The following is an 18,424-nucleotide window of genomic DNA, read 5'->3' as shown; positions in this document are numbered from 1 at the left end:
GCAAGGATTTGATGGAAGAAATGTCCTTCTGGGTTCAGCTCCAAGTGGGGAAGACAACACTGGAGACATGGAGGCTGCTTGGAAAGATGGTTTATTGTTGGACAGGGCCACATGGCTTGAGCCCTGAACAGAAAAGGTGATCACATGCTTCAATGTTGGTGGAGAAGAAGAGAAGGGCTGAAGGAGGGGCTTGCTAGGCTTTTTATACCCTGTTTAGTCCCACCTCTCTGTTTCCTGTTCCTGTGTAAAAAATGTATTCTGATTGGTTGTCAGACTCCCATGGGGCCATGCAGGGGCTACTCTCTAGGCTGTGTTTTGAATCCAGGTATAGATGAGTTCTCAGATGCCATGTGGAGAGTTGAGTAAAGTTCCTTAATCCCTTCCCCCTGCAGCTGCAGTGGAGAAGTCTTTATTATAAAAGTGGACTAGCTTGGCCCATTAACAGTGGGGATGGGCAGGAAGCTACAAGCAACTATTCTGTCTTTTAAAACATGTTTCTTTCTCCTCACATCCAGAGAAATATTCTGCCTTTTCAATATTTCCTAGGATATTTCATTTTTCTGGGACAGGGCTGGATGATAACTTCCCACAGATTAAAAATATAAACAGGTAGATGTCAACAGTAATGTATATATTGTTTACCTGACAGCAATATTTTATGTATTACATTTATGCTCCACTACAATGAAGTTATCTTTCAGTGGTTTACAAAGAAGAAAATATTTAAAACGACATAACACACAACATAACACGAAGTTTTAAAGTACTGAAATAATAAAGCAAACAAAAAAGATGATTGTCAACAAATGAAACCATTCTCTGGAATATCTTTTGTCTTCAACATCTTGAATAGGATAACTCCAGCTTGACTAGAGATACTGCAGTATCCATTGAAATAATGCTTTTCTGTAATTTTCCAGTGGTGGGTTAGGATTAATAGATTATTCCTAATAAACTGGGCCAATTGAGATCATAGCAGAGAGTCTTGTAAGCACTCAGATACCAAACCTACCTTACAAGGCTTTAATATGGGCATGGTTTGCTACCATTTTCCTTCAAAATGTGTTATTTTCCCATATGTCCTTATAGCCCTGGAATTTTCTGATATCTAAGTATTAACCACATCCATCCCTTTTTAGCTTTTTCAAGGTAAACCAAGGTTCACTAGATGTGACCTTCCATAGATATTCATAAATGTATAGGTCACCTTTCTCTAAGAGATTCTGGGTGGTATTTGGGTTTTTGGCACTCATTTTATTATTTTAAACAATATCCACTCCATTTGTTTTCCCCGCTGTCTTTAAGTACAAATTCACCACTAGGGAAACAAGCGCCCCATTCTTTTCACCACACGCTGTCTTTTCAACAACTATACAGACATTATTTTGCTACCTTAAGTCAAAGCATTATCACTGTGTAAAGCCTAAGAGCCCTGTCAGGAACTGCGGGGCAAAGGGGAGGAGGGAGGCACAGCAATCCAGTTTGGGGCTGGGTCTTCTTCGAGCTCGCCTTTGAAACCTAGAGCCGGCACCTCCTTGCTTTCTTTTCCGCCGGCTTCTGTAACTAGAGACCGAGGTTGTTGCCAAGGCCTTAGGCCGGCCACCACCACAAGGGCTGACGTTTCTGAAGGGGGGAAAAAGCGGACATGAAAGACCAGCCGTATAAAAGCACAAGACGCCGACGCCGCTGCCTCCCACTTCTTGCGGGGGAACCCGGCCGCAACTGCCAGATTCAAACGAGCCAATACAGTTCCAAGTTCAGGAGGCGGGTATTCTCGGTGGAAACCAATGAGGAGCCGGGATATTGGGAGGTGTGGGCATCCTTAGTGATTTCAAACGGTGGAGAGGAGAGGCCTGGGTTTACCTTCCTCCTTGGCTTCGGTAAGTGTCCCTTCTCCCCGTCAATGACTGTGCCGAGTAGCGAGGAAGGCTGGGGCTGTGGAGCAGAGCCACCGGTATGAGGAGGCCACGCTCCATCCTTCTCCTTCACTGGCCACTTCTCTCACTCGACAGCGAGGCGTAAGGCCGCTTCCGTGCTATAGATGCCCCGGGAACCTAAAGCCCGAAGCCGATCTGACCACCTCTGTAGTTTGCTCCATTTGAAGCCCCAGTTCTCTTCTTCACATAGGGTCTCATGTGGCTGGTGAGGCTCTGGCAGAGCTAGCTGTGGGATCTAAGAGGCGTTCAGAGCGATTTTCTATGCAGTGCGCGTCTCCTCTTTTAATAGATACTAGACCAGTGTTTTCATGTGCAGAACCACCAACTACCCCGCTTGATATCATCCTAGCAACCTATGAACTGGTCCAGGACGTTAGTGTGAATGAACTGTATTGGTGGGCAGGCGTGCTGTGGAACACAGCTGGTGGCACCGCCTTTTGTCTGGTGGAAGAAAGTGAGGATATTAGCTATCAATCTTAAATCTTAAATCAAGCCAGTTACTAATGTGACCATATGATTATCAACTCAGTTTAACAGATTAACAGAGTTAGAAGGACCTTGTAGGTCATCTAATCCAACACACACACACAAAAGGAAGGAAACCCTACCATTTCTGACAGATGGCAGTCTAGTCTCTCCAGTTCCCATTGCTTAAAGGAAGAAATCAGCTATGTTAAGTAGATGAAGTCATTACTCTTCTTAATTATTTTGCTAATAGATTATTTTGCAGGATGGATGAGTGAATGGCCATTGTTATTTGAAAAAGCACTTGCCACCACTTGCTTATCCACTCATTTCCTTGGAAGTAGTAACTACATTCTCCATCTTTGGTGGAAAAAAGGCACTGCCTTAGGAATAGCACCACTAAAGGCACAAACATTGAGAATATTTTGGAAGGAGTCTGATCCCACCACTGCTAGTCAGATGTTATAAACTACAATTAATGCCCAGTAGGTATCCTCCCCAAAGACTTGGAGACTTAGCAGTAGCTGCTACCTAAAGCCTTAGGCAATGGTTTCTTTCACTTGTTCAGCTAAAGGAACACCACAAAAAGCCATATTCCTGCTTGTTCACTTCCTTGTATGAGTGAATGATTTTTAGGACTTGCCACTGTTAGCACTATGAAGAAATAGGCAAACTGCTAAGTTTTACATGAACTACATTTTCATAAGGAGAAAATAAGCACTCTTAAACAATCTAGCTTTGTTTCCATACTGAAGAATCTCATGTATTGAACATGTAAGAGTAGGTAATACCAATTTTATCATACATGCACAATTATCTGCCGAAGAATCTTTTCTTCCTCCCATCCGGAGAAAAAAGTTTGTTAATAACTACAGCCACTGCCCAAAAGGAGAGAGATGAGCATGCAGAAGTTTATTCTTGATCATGGTTACTTCTCATGTGTTGTGATGATATAGTAATTGAGCAACAGTGGCAGCAAAAAGTAGTAGTTGCTACTGATTTTTCACATTAGCTTCTCAGGTGTCTTCATTTTTTGGCAGTTGTTGAACTTCCTCAGTACATTCATTTTCTGAGATGAGGGAGATGGAGATAAGAATATAATTAAAACAGGGATCAATGGCCAGTAAACCTGGCTCTTGCTTGCATAATCCAGAGTTACTTGTAGTACTTGGTAATGTGCAAAGAGAACTTTGGGAGAGTTTATTTAAGACTTTTACTATTAGTTTCTCCTTTTGGAATTATGACATCTGTATAGTTATATTTGTATCTTGCATATATGTAAGATATATTAAGTTTGAATTACGTTTCTTTACATTTTGGAAGCAATATATTTTAAGCATGTATTTTAAACTGAAATATGTGCTTTATTTCTAAGCAAGGGTTTCAAAAATATTAAAATCTGCTATATCCCAAACAAATATGAAAAGATATCTGGTTTAAATATTTGATAGTGATGTCTTGAAATCTGAATTATCTAAACTCCATGAAATTGATAATGCCTCAAAGGACAAACTATTGAAATGTTAAGGCTGCTGAAGCCATTTTCCTTGGTACCTTTTTTCTCAATGTTTCCTTCATTATGGTTGCTAAGTGCCCTTTATTCCAGAACTTGGAAAGTCAATAGAACATAATGGGATTGCTATTTCAGAACAAGTTTGTTCTTAACACTCTCTAGAACATGCTATAATGTCAGAATATCTTGCCTCAATGTTTTAAATCAAATATTGGTGTACTGAAATAGATTCAGGGACTGAACTGTTTCTAATATCAATTTCTCCGTCATGGTAATAACATCTACAAGATTCTTACAGTTTGTTGGTAGGTTCAATACCCACATTTAGGGATCACTGAGATCAGGGGTAGCTTTATGATCTGGATCTTGCACTTGAATTTTAGATTTCTAGATGAATTTTAGATTTCTAGATGTAGATATTATGGTAGACTTAAGTGCTTATGAATGGACTGCAGGTTAATACCTAAGAATGTTTCATTTGAATGGGATCATATTTTAAGTGACAGATTAACATTGCATAAGGCAGAAAATTAGTAAATAAGTGCTGAAATGATCCTATGCTTTCAGTGTTGTAAAGATTGGCTTCCTCCGTTTAGTTGTGGTTATGTGCTGAGAAAAATGCAAAAGAGCTTATTTTATACTATTTTAAAAGATGTTCTTTAGGTTGAAAGTAGATTGTTTATTTTCCTTTTTAATCATAGCTTTTTATTTTTTAAAGTCATCATTTTTTTGATAAATAGTAGTTATTAAAAAAATATAAGGGTGAGAATGCTAAAAATGGCAACTGGATGCCAAACTAACGCTTATATATATTGTGATACATGTATTACAGACCCTGTACAAAAGGAATAAAGTTTGCAACATGATGCTGCTTTCAGCAGCAAGATCTTATGGATGCTCATGGCTATGACTATGTACATACTGCTGGACTAAATGTGAGGAGACCTGAATTCTAGTCTACCCTGATTCACAGAATCTTACTGGACAACTTAGGGCCATTTTGTTGTTTCTCAGTTCAACCAATCTCATAAGGTTCTTGCTGTGTGGAAAAGGAGAGAGCACTGTGTACATCTTGAGCTCCTGTACAAAAGGTGGGATATAAACCAAACTCTAGCATTTAATGGAACTTTATGCATATAATTCGTAGAATAAGTATTTTAGAAGTGAAAATAATAGTCCAGAGGAGCTGTCAGAAGGAAACCAACTGTGTCAAAATTTGTGTTCTTGCTGATTGCACTTGTGGTGAATACTGTGTCATAGAATGTTCTTGATGCTGATTTTTTTTCACCCACGTGGTCTATTTTCCAAATTCTTTAAAAAATAGGTATTAATTTGTACCCGTTTCTTACTCTTTTGTGATTCTTCCTACAAATTTCTAACATATAAAAAGCTTTGAAATGTTCAAGAAATAGACTTTTAAGGGTCTTGTATTTTCTGCAAATGAATAATTCCTACCCAGATGCTATATTTGTTACAGTATTTATTTTTGGATTAATTTATCCTTAAAAGGATTTTAAAGGGGGAAAGTGTTTGCATATGAAATATGGATTAGTTCACACGCTGTAAATCAGTACTCTGTTCAGTTAAAAGTTTTTTTGTAAATATGAAGCAAGATAACTCAAACTATATGAGATTTGAATAGAACAGTTAACTCTGCATTGACTATTTCAGTTGAGGCACAGGTGTATTTCGTTACAGTTGTAACATGGCAGGACAATTGTTAGAAAATTAGACATTTTTTTGGAAATAATTGGTGGCCAAAGTTATCTCCGTAAGTTTTCTAAGTCTAAATTCAGAAAACAAGGCTCTCAAGACTGGCAGTGAATTTCCAGGCTTTCTTTCAGTATAGAAAAAGAAAATTGGGAGAGTAGGTTGTTACCTGCGTAAGCGTCGCCCCCCCCCCCCCCAATCTCTTACTCTGGGAATAGCATCCACCGGACGCCTTCACTTTGCACGGTAGTAAAACAAGCGACCGGACTTGGAAACCTTCGCGCGCTGCACTTGTTGCATCCCAAACGGATTTTTTTTAGTAAGGCCGCACTGCGCGTATGAAGGACTCCCGAGTTGTGCAGCCCGACACCCGGTTCCCTCTTGGGAGAGAGATCGGAGTTAGCAGCCCGCGAGACGCCGAACAATTTTAAGACGGCACTTGAAGTCGTTACTTGGCATTTTCCTCTTCGAAGAGGAGCCGAACAGTTCCCTTTTCCCACCGCCCGGGCGAGCCGAGGAGCGGACTGTGCGCATGCTCCCTACTGGGAGGCGGACACCCCTGCCTTTGTTTGTCACATGGGCCGGAGAAGGCCCCGCTTTCAGGTGCGGTGGGAGTCGGAGGCTGGTGTCGCCGGCTGCAATGTACTCCGCCCCGCCTCGGAGGAGGTGCCTGCCTTTTTGCCGGTAGGAGATGCAGTTACCCGCCAGCTCCTTTTAAGCGGGGCTATCGTGGCTGGGTAGAACGACAACTGCGGCCTAGCTCAAACTGGGTAAGTCGTCGTTGCCCGGCAATCGGCTCCGGGGCAGGGCGGCGACCGATCGAACTGGGGCCTCAAGCTCCAGAACCGAGGTTTGCTAGGCTGGGCTGTTGGCAGAAACAATGCCTGGGGAGCGGCCTGCTTGCTACTCAGTGCCGTTTGACTTCTGAGTAGATTAGAGGTGCCGGAGAGCGGGGTTTTGTTTGTGTGTTTTTTCTTCCCCAGAGCAGCAGTAATAGTCGGTGATGCTGAATTTGTCAATGTCGACCGACCCAGCTGCAGCTACTGGGAGATGTGTGGCCCCTTCTGTTGGGGGCGGGAAACGGCAAGAGGTTACGATTATTCTCCTGGCAAGTCCTGCCGCAGGAAAGGGGAGCTCTGGTGATGCCGCCGACCCAGTGCTGTGTATATCTTGTGGGCAGGGGCGAGGAGTGTGATTTTGGGTAAGGGAAATTCACAGGCATATAAACAACCGGCTAGCTACTGAGAACAATGAGATGCCTCCCAAGATCCATCAGAAATAACAAGAGAGGAGACTTCTAATTGAAATGCCTGGCTCAATTGATGTTAGTGCAGGAGTGCTATAAATAAAATGAGGACATGGCTCATGAAAGAGAATGGCATTTATACAGGTTATAAATATATTGCTCTTTCGGTTCGTAAAATATTGGATGTGTGTCTTAAAATATTCTACTGTATATTGTACATTTGAGAGAAATATTTTGAAAGAGTATTCCCGAAATAAGCTGCATTACTTGCATTATCAGGGAAATAGGTAGAATAGAAATAACAGACCAGGAGAGAGTGGCATGACATTTTCAAAGGACTTGCTCCAAAGAGCATTTGTTTCAAGAGTAGGGAAATCTTCACAGCATCTCAGATTTTTCTGAATTGAATTGAAAGACAGTGACAGGGCTTACAAATTGTGCTAGGCCATAATATAGTTTGCTTGGTTTTAATTTAGTGCATTCCATGAAGCACTAATGATGATGCCATTTTAGCACATTATTACTTTGGGTAATATGCATAAATCCCATTGTTAGATGGTAGAAGCACATAAATAAAATATAATTGAAGAGTTTATTTTTTTAAAATTCTCTGTTGTAACTTACATTACATTGTATACCGAATTGTTTTTAAAATCATGGTTTAATTCATAACCAAGGTGTGTAGTTAGCTCTTTCATGCTAAACCAGGCATTTGGATTATATTCACAGGGGTTGCATTTGTCTGAGGCTATGTTTCAAGCAAGCAAATATGTAACATAGTTTATTTATTTATTTATATATAGAGAGGGGACACACACACACAAGTATAGGTAGTTCTCAACTTAAAACCATTAGTTTGGCAGTTTAAAGTTACAACAGCTCTGAGTTGCAGTATCTCTGATCATGTGATCAAACTTTGAATGCTTGGCAACTGGCATGTGTTTATGACAGTTGCAGAGTCCCAGGATCATGTGATCACCTCTTGCGACCTTCTGACAAGAAAAGTCAATGGGGAAGTCAGATTCGTTTAACAACTGTGTTACTAATTCAACAATTACAGTGATTTGCGTAAGTGTGGGAAGAAAGGTAAAATGGGGCAAAACTCAGTTAAAAACTACCTTGCTTAGCAACAAATTTTGGATTCCATTGTCATGAGTCAAGGACTACTTATACATATATACAGCATAATGAAAAGTTGATACAATATCTTCTGTATCAACGTTAAGAGAATATATTTATTTTTAAGTATCATTTTTATTAAGAAAATATGGTACATAATAAGTAAGTCACAACATGAAATGGTATGCAGAGTGACCCAACATATGAAGGAGAGGGCTCTTGCACTTCAGTAGGGGTATAGTAGAGTTATGTTCAGACGTTAGCATAAAAGTTAGCATATACTGTATATTTATGCTTTGAATCTTTAATGAAAACTGTCCATGTTAATCAGTTCCAGAATTAATTTTTAAATATAAGTTTATTTAAAACCAACTTGTCTTTTTTAAACAAAGGCTAGAAAAATATATGTTAGGTTGGATCCAGTTACCAAAATCACTACCAATTCTATCATTTATTATTTATACAGTAGTTTTGAGAAATGACATCCTGCCCTGGAGCTAGAGATAAGAAAATCAAGGTCAGTAGTAGGATGCACCATCTACTGTAGAGAAAGAAGTCTTAAGGAAACCTGAATGTCACTTCTTTTTAGTATATTTGCTAGGTAGCTCAGAATGAACACTGTAAATATTTTTTTTGCATATATAGCCCACATAGCAATTGTGAAATATAAAACAAACCAAAAATCTGAATGTGTTTTGCAGGGTTCCAAATAGCATCCAAAAGTAAATCAGAATCCAAGGCAAAGTATTGCCAATTTATTAAAAGAGCCATTTTGGCACATCTGGGAAAACCCGAATCTGAAGCCTTCCCAGTTTTCCCACCCAGTTGAAAGTTCAAGATCTTGCACCCACACCCACAAGTCCATTACATGGTCCAATCTTCTACTGCCATTCTGGCAGCTTCCACCCATCCAGTTCTGGTCAGGTGCAGAGACAAAGGATGACCTTGACTTTCTAGAAAGAATTTTGTTATGGCTACATATCATCTAACTCCGTACAATCCCCGCTCCAATTTTCCCACAATAGAAAATGCATAGTAGAATAATAGAAAGTGTGGTAGGCCTGAGAGCCACAAGAAAATATGGCTGCAGGCCTGACAGTGTTTAATCTGAGCTGCATTGCATTGAAAGCATTGAGTAAATGCTGGATAGTTGGGGAAACTTCTATTAACAATTGTTTTTCTTTCCTGTCATTACAGTCCTTTACAGTGAGTACCTGTAAGCCCTCCCCATCCATGCAGGCTACTCAACCAGAGTAAATATTAATGGGCGGAAGAGATGCAGAGTAGTCACTGGCATAGCCCCAATGTTGCTTAGTTGTAACATAAACCACTTTTAGGGATGTGTAGAAATGTAGCCTGAAATTTGGCCTGAGCATAGAGTTAGAAAGAAAAGAAGCTTCCATCTTCCTAAAAAGCTCTTAGGAAAAACTTGGCCTGGAAAGAAAAGAATTTTGTCTTTGTGAGTGTGGGAAAGCTGAGAGAGAGGTTAGAGACATTGCCGTGTAACTTGGACAGTGGGACAGTATCATACAGACAGGGAGGAGAGAAGTTATGGAGGTGGGATGGACAGTTTCCTCATGGATTGCATATCTGAAGAAATTCTGAAAGTAAACCCAAATATTTCTTCAAAATGGGGATGAGGAGTTTAAAAAAATGTTTTTTTACATTGTTGAAAATCTCTCTCTCCCTCCCCGCCTCTCTCTCTCACACACACATACCAACAACAATAAAAGTCAGTTATAATAAAGTATGGTATTCATTTCTTAAATTTTGTTAAATTTTATTAAATTTTATTTGGTGGCAAAACCCAAAAACTATAATCCAGTGATTAAAGAGCCAGACTAGAAAGTTTTAGTCTTGCCTTACAGATGAGAACCAGCTGGTTGACTTTGGGTTAGTCACTCTTTCTCTGCCCAATTAATCTCATAGAATAATTATTGTGGGAAAAATAGGAGAAGGGAGTAGGAAGAAATATTAGGTATGTTTGTTGCTTGGAGTTATTTATAAAAATAATGAAGACAGGATTAAAAAAAATCACCCTTCCTGCAGAGAATGGAAAATTACAGGTGGGACATGGAGAAGACTGCCTTGGTAAATCTATTTAGATGTGCAGTGTTCTTCCATTCCCTAATTTTTCCAAGAATAGATTTTGATTCATTATCAGTGGTTAGTTAGTCAAAATATTTTGTTGTGTTGCTTTCCTAAGAAATTGGAGAAGGTGACTATTTTGACTTCTGGCAGCTATATGGATATTTCTACATATTTTTGGTAAAAGCAATATAGAAACAATTTATATTGCCACCTTTGGAATACTGGGTTTTTTTCCCCTTTATTCGTGTAGTCCAGTGTTTCCTACTGGTCTTCTTTCCAAGCAGTAATCAGCTCTCTAATTCTTTGAGACCAGTGAAGTTTAACTGGGTGCTGTCATCTGCTGAGAGACATAATGTTGAGTGTTATTAAAATGACAAATAATCCCTTGAGTTGGTAGAAACATTTCTGTTGCATAATAATTAATTAGATTATTGGAGCCTGATTAATTTTGTGAATGTGTAAATATGGTGGCAGTGATACAGAACTGAGTATAATAATCAGGAATTTTGTGTTTTTCTGCTACTGAATGAATTAGTCAAGGTTTGAATTGACTGGAGAAAATAGAGGCAAGATGATACAGGTTCTGAAATCATTGTAAGAAAGTAGCGATGTATTCTCCAGTGCACTGCTCAGAGAGCCCAAATGCTGGGTTAACACAGCCTATCTGCCCTTGGACTGAGTGATGATTTTCTTGACCACGCCTCCCTTTGCCTGCACATGCTCAATTCGAAAACTCAGTCCGCCCGAGTTAGGGCTGTTTTGGGAGAGCTCCAGTCTAAGAGCAGAAAGGCTGGAAAAAGTTTCCCAATTTGGACCACGTTTAAATTCTCAGATAGAGGAAATCACGCTTCTACATCAGGTCTGTCTATTTGCCTCCAGTGAGGCTTCCGTCGCTTTAAGAGAAGGGCTGCCGGTTTTTCCCTGCTGTTGCTAATTGCAAGCACTGCAGGGGGTTGAAAAGGCTTGCACAGCGGGGGCTGGCTAGCAAGGGAGCAGTTAGTGGGATAAACCAAGTTCCCTGTTGGAACAGGGGCGTCCCAGGGGGAGGAAAAGTCCAGCAAGGCTCTGAGAAGGCTCTAAAGCAGGTGAGCCGGATTGCTAGGATTCCCTCGCCTGCTCCATTTTGTCCGGCAACAGCAGCGACGGCTGGAGCCTTCGCACACCTTCAGGGCTGGAAAGAGCGGGAAGCGGCTGCGTGCGCACCCCCCGCCATTTTGGATCGCTCCGACTCACCGGGCAGAGCGGCAGAGCTCAGAGCGTGCGAGGAACAAGGCAGCAAGAAGAGCCCAGCCAGCCAACGGAGCTTCAGCGAGCCCTCAACGACTGCAGAACGCCGCGGGGAGGCTGGAGACTAGCCTGGGAAGCCAGCTAGCCTCTCCCTCCGGAAAATAAGCTAAGTCTCGGGGAACCGAGGGCGGTGGGAGGAAGGAAATCCGACCCCAAGGCGGCCCTTCCCTCCCGGAGATTCTGCCAGCGCTTTTGGACTGCAAAGGCCAGCGCGTGCCCATCCCAGCTCCAGCTATCTCCCAGGCCTCGTGGGGACCTGAAATGGCTGAGGAATGCAGGGAGGCCTTAGGGGATCAGGTGGGGCCCTCCAGCAAGCGCTGCAAGCTGGATCCCTCTGTAAATAAAGGCAAAGGGCACAAAGGCTCACTTGAAAGGTCTTCTCCAAGAGCCACAGTGGATCCCAGGGAGGTTTCAAGGCCCCTTCAGCCAGAACCTAGCCCAGACCGTCGCAGCAGGGAGTCAGCTTCCCCTGATCGTGAGGCCCAATCCCCCGGGGACAGTGAATTCTTGTCTGGGGATAACTATGCATCCAGGGATCCATCTCCTGAAGCATCTTGGGGGTACCCCGACTCCCCTAGCTCCTCCATCGGAGAGGAACGAGATTCTGTCCAGAATTCCCCCCTTGGGAAGGGTGGATCCAGCTCAGGCAGGCCTAGCCAGCGCAGGCCCAGTAAGCAAAAGAAAAAAAGGGGGAAAAGTTCTGCTCTCTCGGATGAAATGAGGGAGGTAATTGCCTTAGCCATCTCCCAAGGGATAGCTGAAGGCATTAAGCGCAAGGGCTCTACCAAGGGCAAGGCCCCAAAGGAGAAACGCAAACCTAGGGCCTCCACCTCTAAGGAGCCTGTATCCTCCTCCCCATCTTCAAGCCCCTCTCACTCTGGGTTATCAAGTTCTGAGCAGGAAGAAGGGGAGATTTTCGCCCTTTCTGAAGACGAAAACCCCACCCCTGACAAGCCAAAATTCTCTGGCCTGTTTCAACCGTCATTATTCAAGTCTATCTTGCACAAAGCCATGACGGCCACAGAGTTAGGCCCCACTTCCAGACCTGAGGCCTCTCAGGCTTCCACTTCCAAGGATCTTAAGCATGGGTTGTTCAAAGAGACAGTAGAAACCCCCGAGGTTATTCCTGTGCCAGACCTATTTATGGACGCGGTACAGCGCCAGTGGCTACAGCCAGGCACCCTGACCAACCCCAGTGGGGGGGATAGAACTCTATATGCAGTAGAAGATAAAATGGAGGAAATCCTCAAATTCCCAGAAGTAGATGCCCCAGTCGTGTCTCTAACTTCCAATTCCAACCTGCCAGCTGAGCTCCTAGAGGGACTTAAGGCAGAAGATAAGAGGTCAGAAAAGGCATGTCAGAAAACACACATGGCGTCTGCCTGGGCCATCAAGGCATCCACCTCTGCCTCCTTTTTTATTAGGGCCACCCTATTCTGGCTGCGCCAACTCAGGTCCAGACCCCCGCCCAGGAGATCTAGGTGGCGCCATGAGCTAACCAAGATTATTACCGCTGTCGAGTATTCGGCGGATGCCACCTTGACAGCAGCAAAATTCTCTTCCAGAGCTCTAGCTTCCAATATCACCTCCCGCCGCCTCCTATGGCTCAGGCACTGGCAGGCCGAAATGAAGGCTAAATGGAAGCTGGCATCGGCCCCATTTAAAGGGGGCTTTCTGTTTGGAGAGGCCCTGGACAAGTTTGTCACCGAAACCAAGGACAAACGCAAGATCCTTCCGGCAACCTTTAAAAGGGGTGACCGGAAAGGGGCGGGGTCCTTTCGTAAGAGACCCTACAGGAGCCAGGAAACAGGGCAATCTTCTCACCCTTCCTCCTATCAGAGGCCCTTTCAGGCAGGGGGGGATAGGCACCAAGACAGATCCTTCGGGGCTCGTGCCAACCAATCCCAGTCTTCCTTTCGGAGACCATTCCGAGGAGGAGGAAACAACAGTGGTGGATCCCGGCCCTTTCGTAAGGGAAAGTGACGGTCACAGGGATCCCCCCATCGGGGGTCGGCTACGGCTGTATGCCGACAGGTGGGAGGAGATAACATCGGACAAGTGGGTCCTCAACACCATTCGCAAGGGCCTTCTCCTGGACTTCCTATCCTTTCCCCAAAGAAAGTTTATCCGCTGTCCTACCCCCAGGAACCCAGAAAAGAGGGAACGCATGAGGGCAGAAATCTGCCATCTCCTAGAGATAGAGGCGATAGAGCCAGTCCCCAGGGATCAGCAGGGGAGGGGCTTCTATTCGATCCTCTTCCTAGTGCCCAAAAGTTCAGGGGGGTGGAGGGCCATCTTGGACCTCAAGAGCCTAAATCAGCATCTGGCTTACAAGAGGTTCAAGATGCAGTCACTCCACTCCATCCTGGGCTGTGTGAGGGAGGGGGACCTATTGACATCAATAGATCTCAAAGAGGCCTACCTGCATGTCCCCATCCATGTGGCCCACAGGCGGTTCCTGAGGTTCTACGCGGAAGGGAAGCATTCCAGTACAGGGCTCTTCCCTTCGGGCTATCATCTGCGCCCAGAACATTCACCAAAATTCTGGCAGTGCTAGCGGCTCATCTCCGCAACCATCCGGTTCGTCTGGAATGTTATTTAGACGACATAATCATTCACTCTCTCACCACCAAGCAGGCACACCGCGATGTTTCTCTAACTGTGCAGACCCTGCAGTACCATGGCTTCTCTGTCAACATGGAGAAGAGCCAGTTCCGACCATCCACCTGTATACAGCACCTGGGTGTGGTCATCAACTCCACCTCCTGCCAGGTATTTCTTTCGCCAGACCGGCTGTCGAACCTGAGACGCAGAGTGAAGCACTGCAGCCTTGCCAGGTCGGTACCCATCATTCAGCTGTCCCAGCTCCTAGGGATAATGATCTCGTGCCTGGGGGTGGTTCCCTGGGCTCGCCTTCACGCCAGGGAGCTGCAGTGGTTTCTGCTGCCAGTGCAGAGGGCCAGGAACAGCAACTCACTCAGGCGGGTTCGGCTCCCACGAAAAGTGATCCGGTCTCTGGCATGGTGGAGGTCCAAGGCAGTCAGGAAGGGCTGCCTGTTCAAGGAGCCGGAGAGACTAGTTGTCACCACGGATGCCAGCCTCCTGGGGTGGGGCGCCCACTGTCAGGGCCACCTAGCCCAAGGCCGATGGACTCAGAGGGAGGCCGCCCACAGCATCAATTGGCTGGAACTGAGGGCAGCTCGCCTAGCGCTGAGAAAGTTCGCATCTCTAGTAAGAGGGGCTCATGTACTGTTGATGACAGACAATGTGGCGACAAAAGCGCACATAAACCGGCAAGGGGGCACTCGATCAAAGGCCCTCATGCTCGAGGCAGAAGCGCTGGGCAGGTGGGCAGAACGTCATCTGGCTTCTCTCAGTGCAGATCACATCTCCGGCGTAAGCAACCGGGAAGCAGACTGGCTGAGCCGCCAACGCATCGACCACTCGGAGTGGCGCCTGCACCCGGACCTGTTCCAGCAGATCGTGAGGAGGTTCGGCAAGCCACAGGTAGACCTGTTTGCCACACACAACAACACACAGCTCCCACGCTTCTTCAGTCGCTACCACTCGCCCCAGGCGGAGGGAACAAATGCTCTGAGGTCAGCGTGGCCTCAGGGACTTCTGTATGCCTTCCCTCCACTTCCGCTCATCCCTCAAGTGGTGAACAAGCTCCTGACCGAAAAGGCAGACCTCATTCTGGTGGCTCCCTTCTGGCCCAGAAGGCCCTGGTACGCAGACCTGGTCAGCCTCTCAGTTCAAAGACCTTGGAGAATCCCCCGGGACAAGATTGCCCTCAGCCAGGGGGCCATCACCCATCCGGAGCCCCAGTGGCTGCAGCTAGCCGTTTGGCACTTGAAGGGGAGCTCCTGAGGAAGCAAAAATTCTCTGACCAGGTCATTCGAACAATCCAAGCGTCCAGGAAGCCCTCTACGACTAGAATCTACGATGCCACCTGGGCCGCCTTCTCACGGTGGTGCAAGACTAGGAACATAGAGGCCTCCTCAGCCTCGATCCCCCAGACCCTAGACTTTTTGCAAGAGGGTCTGGATAAGGGCCTTGCAGTCAGCACCCTCAGACGCCAGGTTGCAGCGTTGTCTACCATCCTGGCAAAGGGCTCCTCTCGCTCGCTGAGTCAGCTTCCCCAGATCAAGAGCTTTCTCAAGGGAGCAGCGAACATCAGCCCTCCAACTGTTCACCGGTATCCGTCGTGGGATCTTCCATTTGTGCTTAAGGCCCTGACCAAAGCCCCATTTGAGCCTTTGAAAAAGACCAGTCTGCGCTACCTCACCATCAAAACCGCTTTCCTGGTGGCCATTACATCCGCTCGCAGGGTAGCCGAGCTTGCTGCGCTCTCTGTCAGGGAGGATTTGTGCGTAGTTCACCCGGACAGAGTAATATTGAGACTTGATCCGTCATTTGCTCCGAAAATTAACTCCCTGTTTCACAGGACTCAAGAACTTATTTTGCCCAACTTCTGTCCCCATCCTTCTCACCCTAAGGAGCGTGAGTGGCACAAGCTGGACGTGAGACGGGCCGTGCGCACGTATGTAAAGAGAACAAAGGACTACCGCCGGTCAGAGGCTTTCTTTGTCTCCTTCCTCCCTGCGTCCCTGGGCCGCAAGGTCTCCTCTCACACTGTGGGACGTTGGCTACGTGCTTGCATCAAACTGGCATATGAGCACCAGGGCAAGACGGCTCCGAGAAGAATCACCGCTCACTCCACCAGGAGCGCTGCAACGTCTGCAGCCTGGGCAACCCAGGCCTCTATCCTAGACATTTGTAGAGCGGCCACCTGGGCTTCCCCCACGGCCTTTATTAGAAACTATAAGATTGACACCTTTGCCTCAGCCGAAGCCTCCTTTGGCAGAAGAGTATTACAAAGAGTGGCTGAAATGCCAGAGGCTTCGGCGCTTCCCCACCCTGGGACTCAATAGCTTGGGCATGTCCCAGCATTTGGGCTCTCTGAGCAGTGCACTGGAGAAAGACCGTTGGCTTACCTGAACGGTCGTTCTCGGGGCACTGCGAAGAGAGCCCAAACCCACCCGGGTGTTTGTATTTGAACGATGTGGCTGTATTGACTGTAATTGATTACAGGACGGTTCCTTCGTTTTCGAATTGAGCATGTGCAGGCAAAGGGAGGCGTGGTCAAGAAAATCATCACTCAGTCCAAGGGCAGATAGGCTGTGTTAACCCAGCATTTGGGCTCTCTTCGCAGTGCCCCGAGAACGACCGTTCAGGTAAGCCAACGGTCTTTTGTTGTTTTTTTCATTTAATGTTTTAAAATGACTTGGAAAATGTTAAGTTATATAAATTGAATATGTTATCAAGGAATAAAATTATTTGGATATATTTCAGAATATATTCATATGTACACTTGTTACATGTTGAAGATTTAATAATACCTAAAATAGTAGAAACCTTAAATAAAGATAACTGCAAATGGCAAAACATAAAATATTACATTTTTTAAAATAAATGATTAGTTGCATTTTAACAGCTTTTATATATTTCACCAAAGCATACAGTGATGTTTATTGTCTGAGTCTATCAAATTAATCTATATGATGTAGATTAATTAGCCTGAGGAGTGATGTAGATATGTATATCGTTAAATAAATGTGTTTTTAAAGTAAAGCATGACTATACTAAACCTTAAAATTTAATTTGCAATCCACAATTGTTTTTTTTAACAGAGTATATCAAAAAATAAACTCACATGTTGACTTGGCATGATATGTGGATCCAGATAGTGTATATTATATGGTGATATTCCTCGTATGTTAATACAGACTAAATCTAGTTATAGATATTGGTCTAGATAAATGTTACAGCCTATAGAAGCAGGATCCATTAAAGTATAAATAATGTACTACTAATTTTATCAATCTGTTCCTTTTCCTTTCAAACCACCATGCCCCTCCCCATCTCCTAGCATTTGCTTCTAAGTTTTCTTTTCATGGCTAATAAGCAATCACACTTTTTAAAGACAAATGTCTAAGATGGAACTGAGAAGAGTAAGACTGAGTCTCTAACTGTGTACTTCTTTTCCAATAGGGAAGGTGGGGGAAAGAGATTGATTCTATTATCTATATGGTGTTGTACTCAGTAATATTGTACATTTATTATTATGTGCAGGATTGTAACAGTACAGGTAGTCCTCGACTTACGAGCACAGTTGAGACCAAAGTTTATGTTGTTAAGTAAGACATTTGTTAAGTGGGTTTTGCCCCATTTTATGACTTTTGTTGCCACAGTTGTTAAGTAAATCATTGCAGTTGATAAGTTAGTAACCCAGTTGTTAAGTGAATCTGCTTTGACTTTGCTTGACAAAAAATAAAAAAAGGGAATCACATGATCTTGGGACACAGCAACAGTCATAAATACCATATTTTTTGGAGTATAAGACACACCTTTTCTCCTTAAAAAAGAGGCTGAAAATCTGAGTGCGTCTTATACACTGAATATAGCATTTTTTGCCTCCTGAAACTGTACCCCCTTCACCAAAATGGCCGTGCAGAGCCTTTAGGGGGCTTCCAGAGTGCTTCTAGGGGCTGGGGAGGGCAGAAATGAGGAAAAAATATCCCGTTTTTTGCTCAATTCCCCCCCCCCCCGAGCATTCTATAAGCCTCCTAAAGGCTATGCATGCCCTTTTTTGACAAAAAACGGGCCCGTTTTCGCAAAAAAAGGATCATTTTTTGCTCATTTTTTGCCTCCCACCTCCGCCCTCCAGGAGCACTCTAGAAGCTTCCTAAAGGCTATTCATGGCCCTTTTTGGGGGAAAAAATGGGCCCGTTTTCATGAAAAATGGGCCATTTTGGGGAGGTCTGCAGAGTGCAAAAACTTTTTTTAAAAATTTGCCTCTTCAAAATCTTGGTGCGTCTTATACTCTGAAAAATACAGTATGAACCAGTTGCCAAGCATCTGAATTTTGATCACATGATCATGGGCATGCTGCAAAGGTTGTAACTGAAAAATGGCCATAAGTCGATGCTGTTGTAACTTTGAACAGTCATTACATGAACTGTTATAAGTCGAGGACTACCTGTAATGCGTTGT

At 44.3% G+C, this 18,424-nt stretch overlaps 2 protein-coding genes across 8 annotated transcripts in view; both read left to right on the top strand.

Annotated features, from left to right (window-relative positions):
* The first annotated feature begins 1,831 nt into the window (after positions 1 to 1,831).
* The window catches only part of CKAP5 (cytoskeleton associated protein 5), an 82,309-nt gene continuing 65,716 nt past the window's right edge, over positions 1,832 to 18,424 (top strand). For 4 of the 7 annotated variants that reach the window (XM_014070638.2, XM_087720343.1, XM_014070614.2 and 1 more), the window contains exon 1: positions 6,242 to 6,395. The gene's annotated coding sequence lies outside the window, so the exon portion shown is untranslated. Of the gene's footprint in view, positions 1,881 to 4,747; positions 5,007 to 6,235; positions 6,396 to 18,424 lie in introns of those variants that run through there. The other 3 variants (XM_087720336.1, XM_087720333.1, XM_087720356.1) reach the window with 3 other exon arrangements.
* LOC148049644 (uncharacterized) lies at positions 13,864 to 17,445 on the top strand. Its single transcript, XM_087704347.1, has 3 exons — positions 13,864 to 14,205; positions 14,751 to 15,640; positions 17,423 to 17,445. The coding sequence occupies exons 1-3, from the start codon at positions 14,066 to 14,068 to the stop codon at positions 17,443 to 17,445; spliced, it is 1,053 nt and encodes a 350-aa protein (XP_087560473.1). The 5' UTR covers positions 13,864 to 14,065.

Source organism: Thamnophis sirtalis, unplaced genomic scaffold (genome assembly GCF_051295495.1).
Source record: "Thamnophis sirtalis isolate CommonGarterSnake01/CBP01778 unplaced genomic scaffold, rThaSir2_p1.2 scaffold_1, whole genome shotgun sequence".
Lineage (NCBI taxonomy): Eukaryota > Metazoa > Chordata > Lepidosauria > Squamata > Natricidae > Thamnophis > Thamnophis sirtalis.
The sequence above is the reverse complement of the archived record's forward strand: the minus strand, read 5'-3'. Positions and strand labels throughout refer to the sequence as shown.

Coding starts and splice junctions, on each gene's coding strand:
- LOC148049644 (XM_087704347.1), top strand. CDS start 14,066: ATGGAGAAGAGCCAGTTCCGACCATCCACCTGTATACAGCACCTGGGT. Junction 14,206..14,750: donor AAGCACTGCAGCCTTGCCAG/GTCGGTACCCAT, acceptor CTCTCAGTGCAG/ATCACATCTCCGGCGTAAGC. Junction 15,641..17,422: donor TGAGCCTTTGAAAAAGACCA/GTCTGCGCTACC, acceptor CTTTTCCAATAG/GGAAGGTGGGGGAAAGAGAT.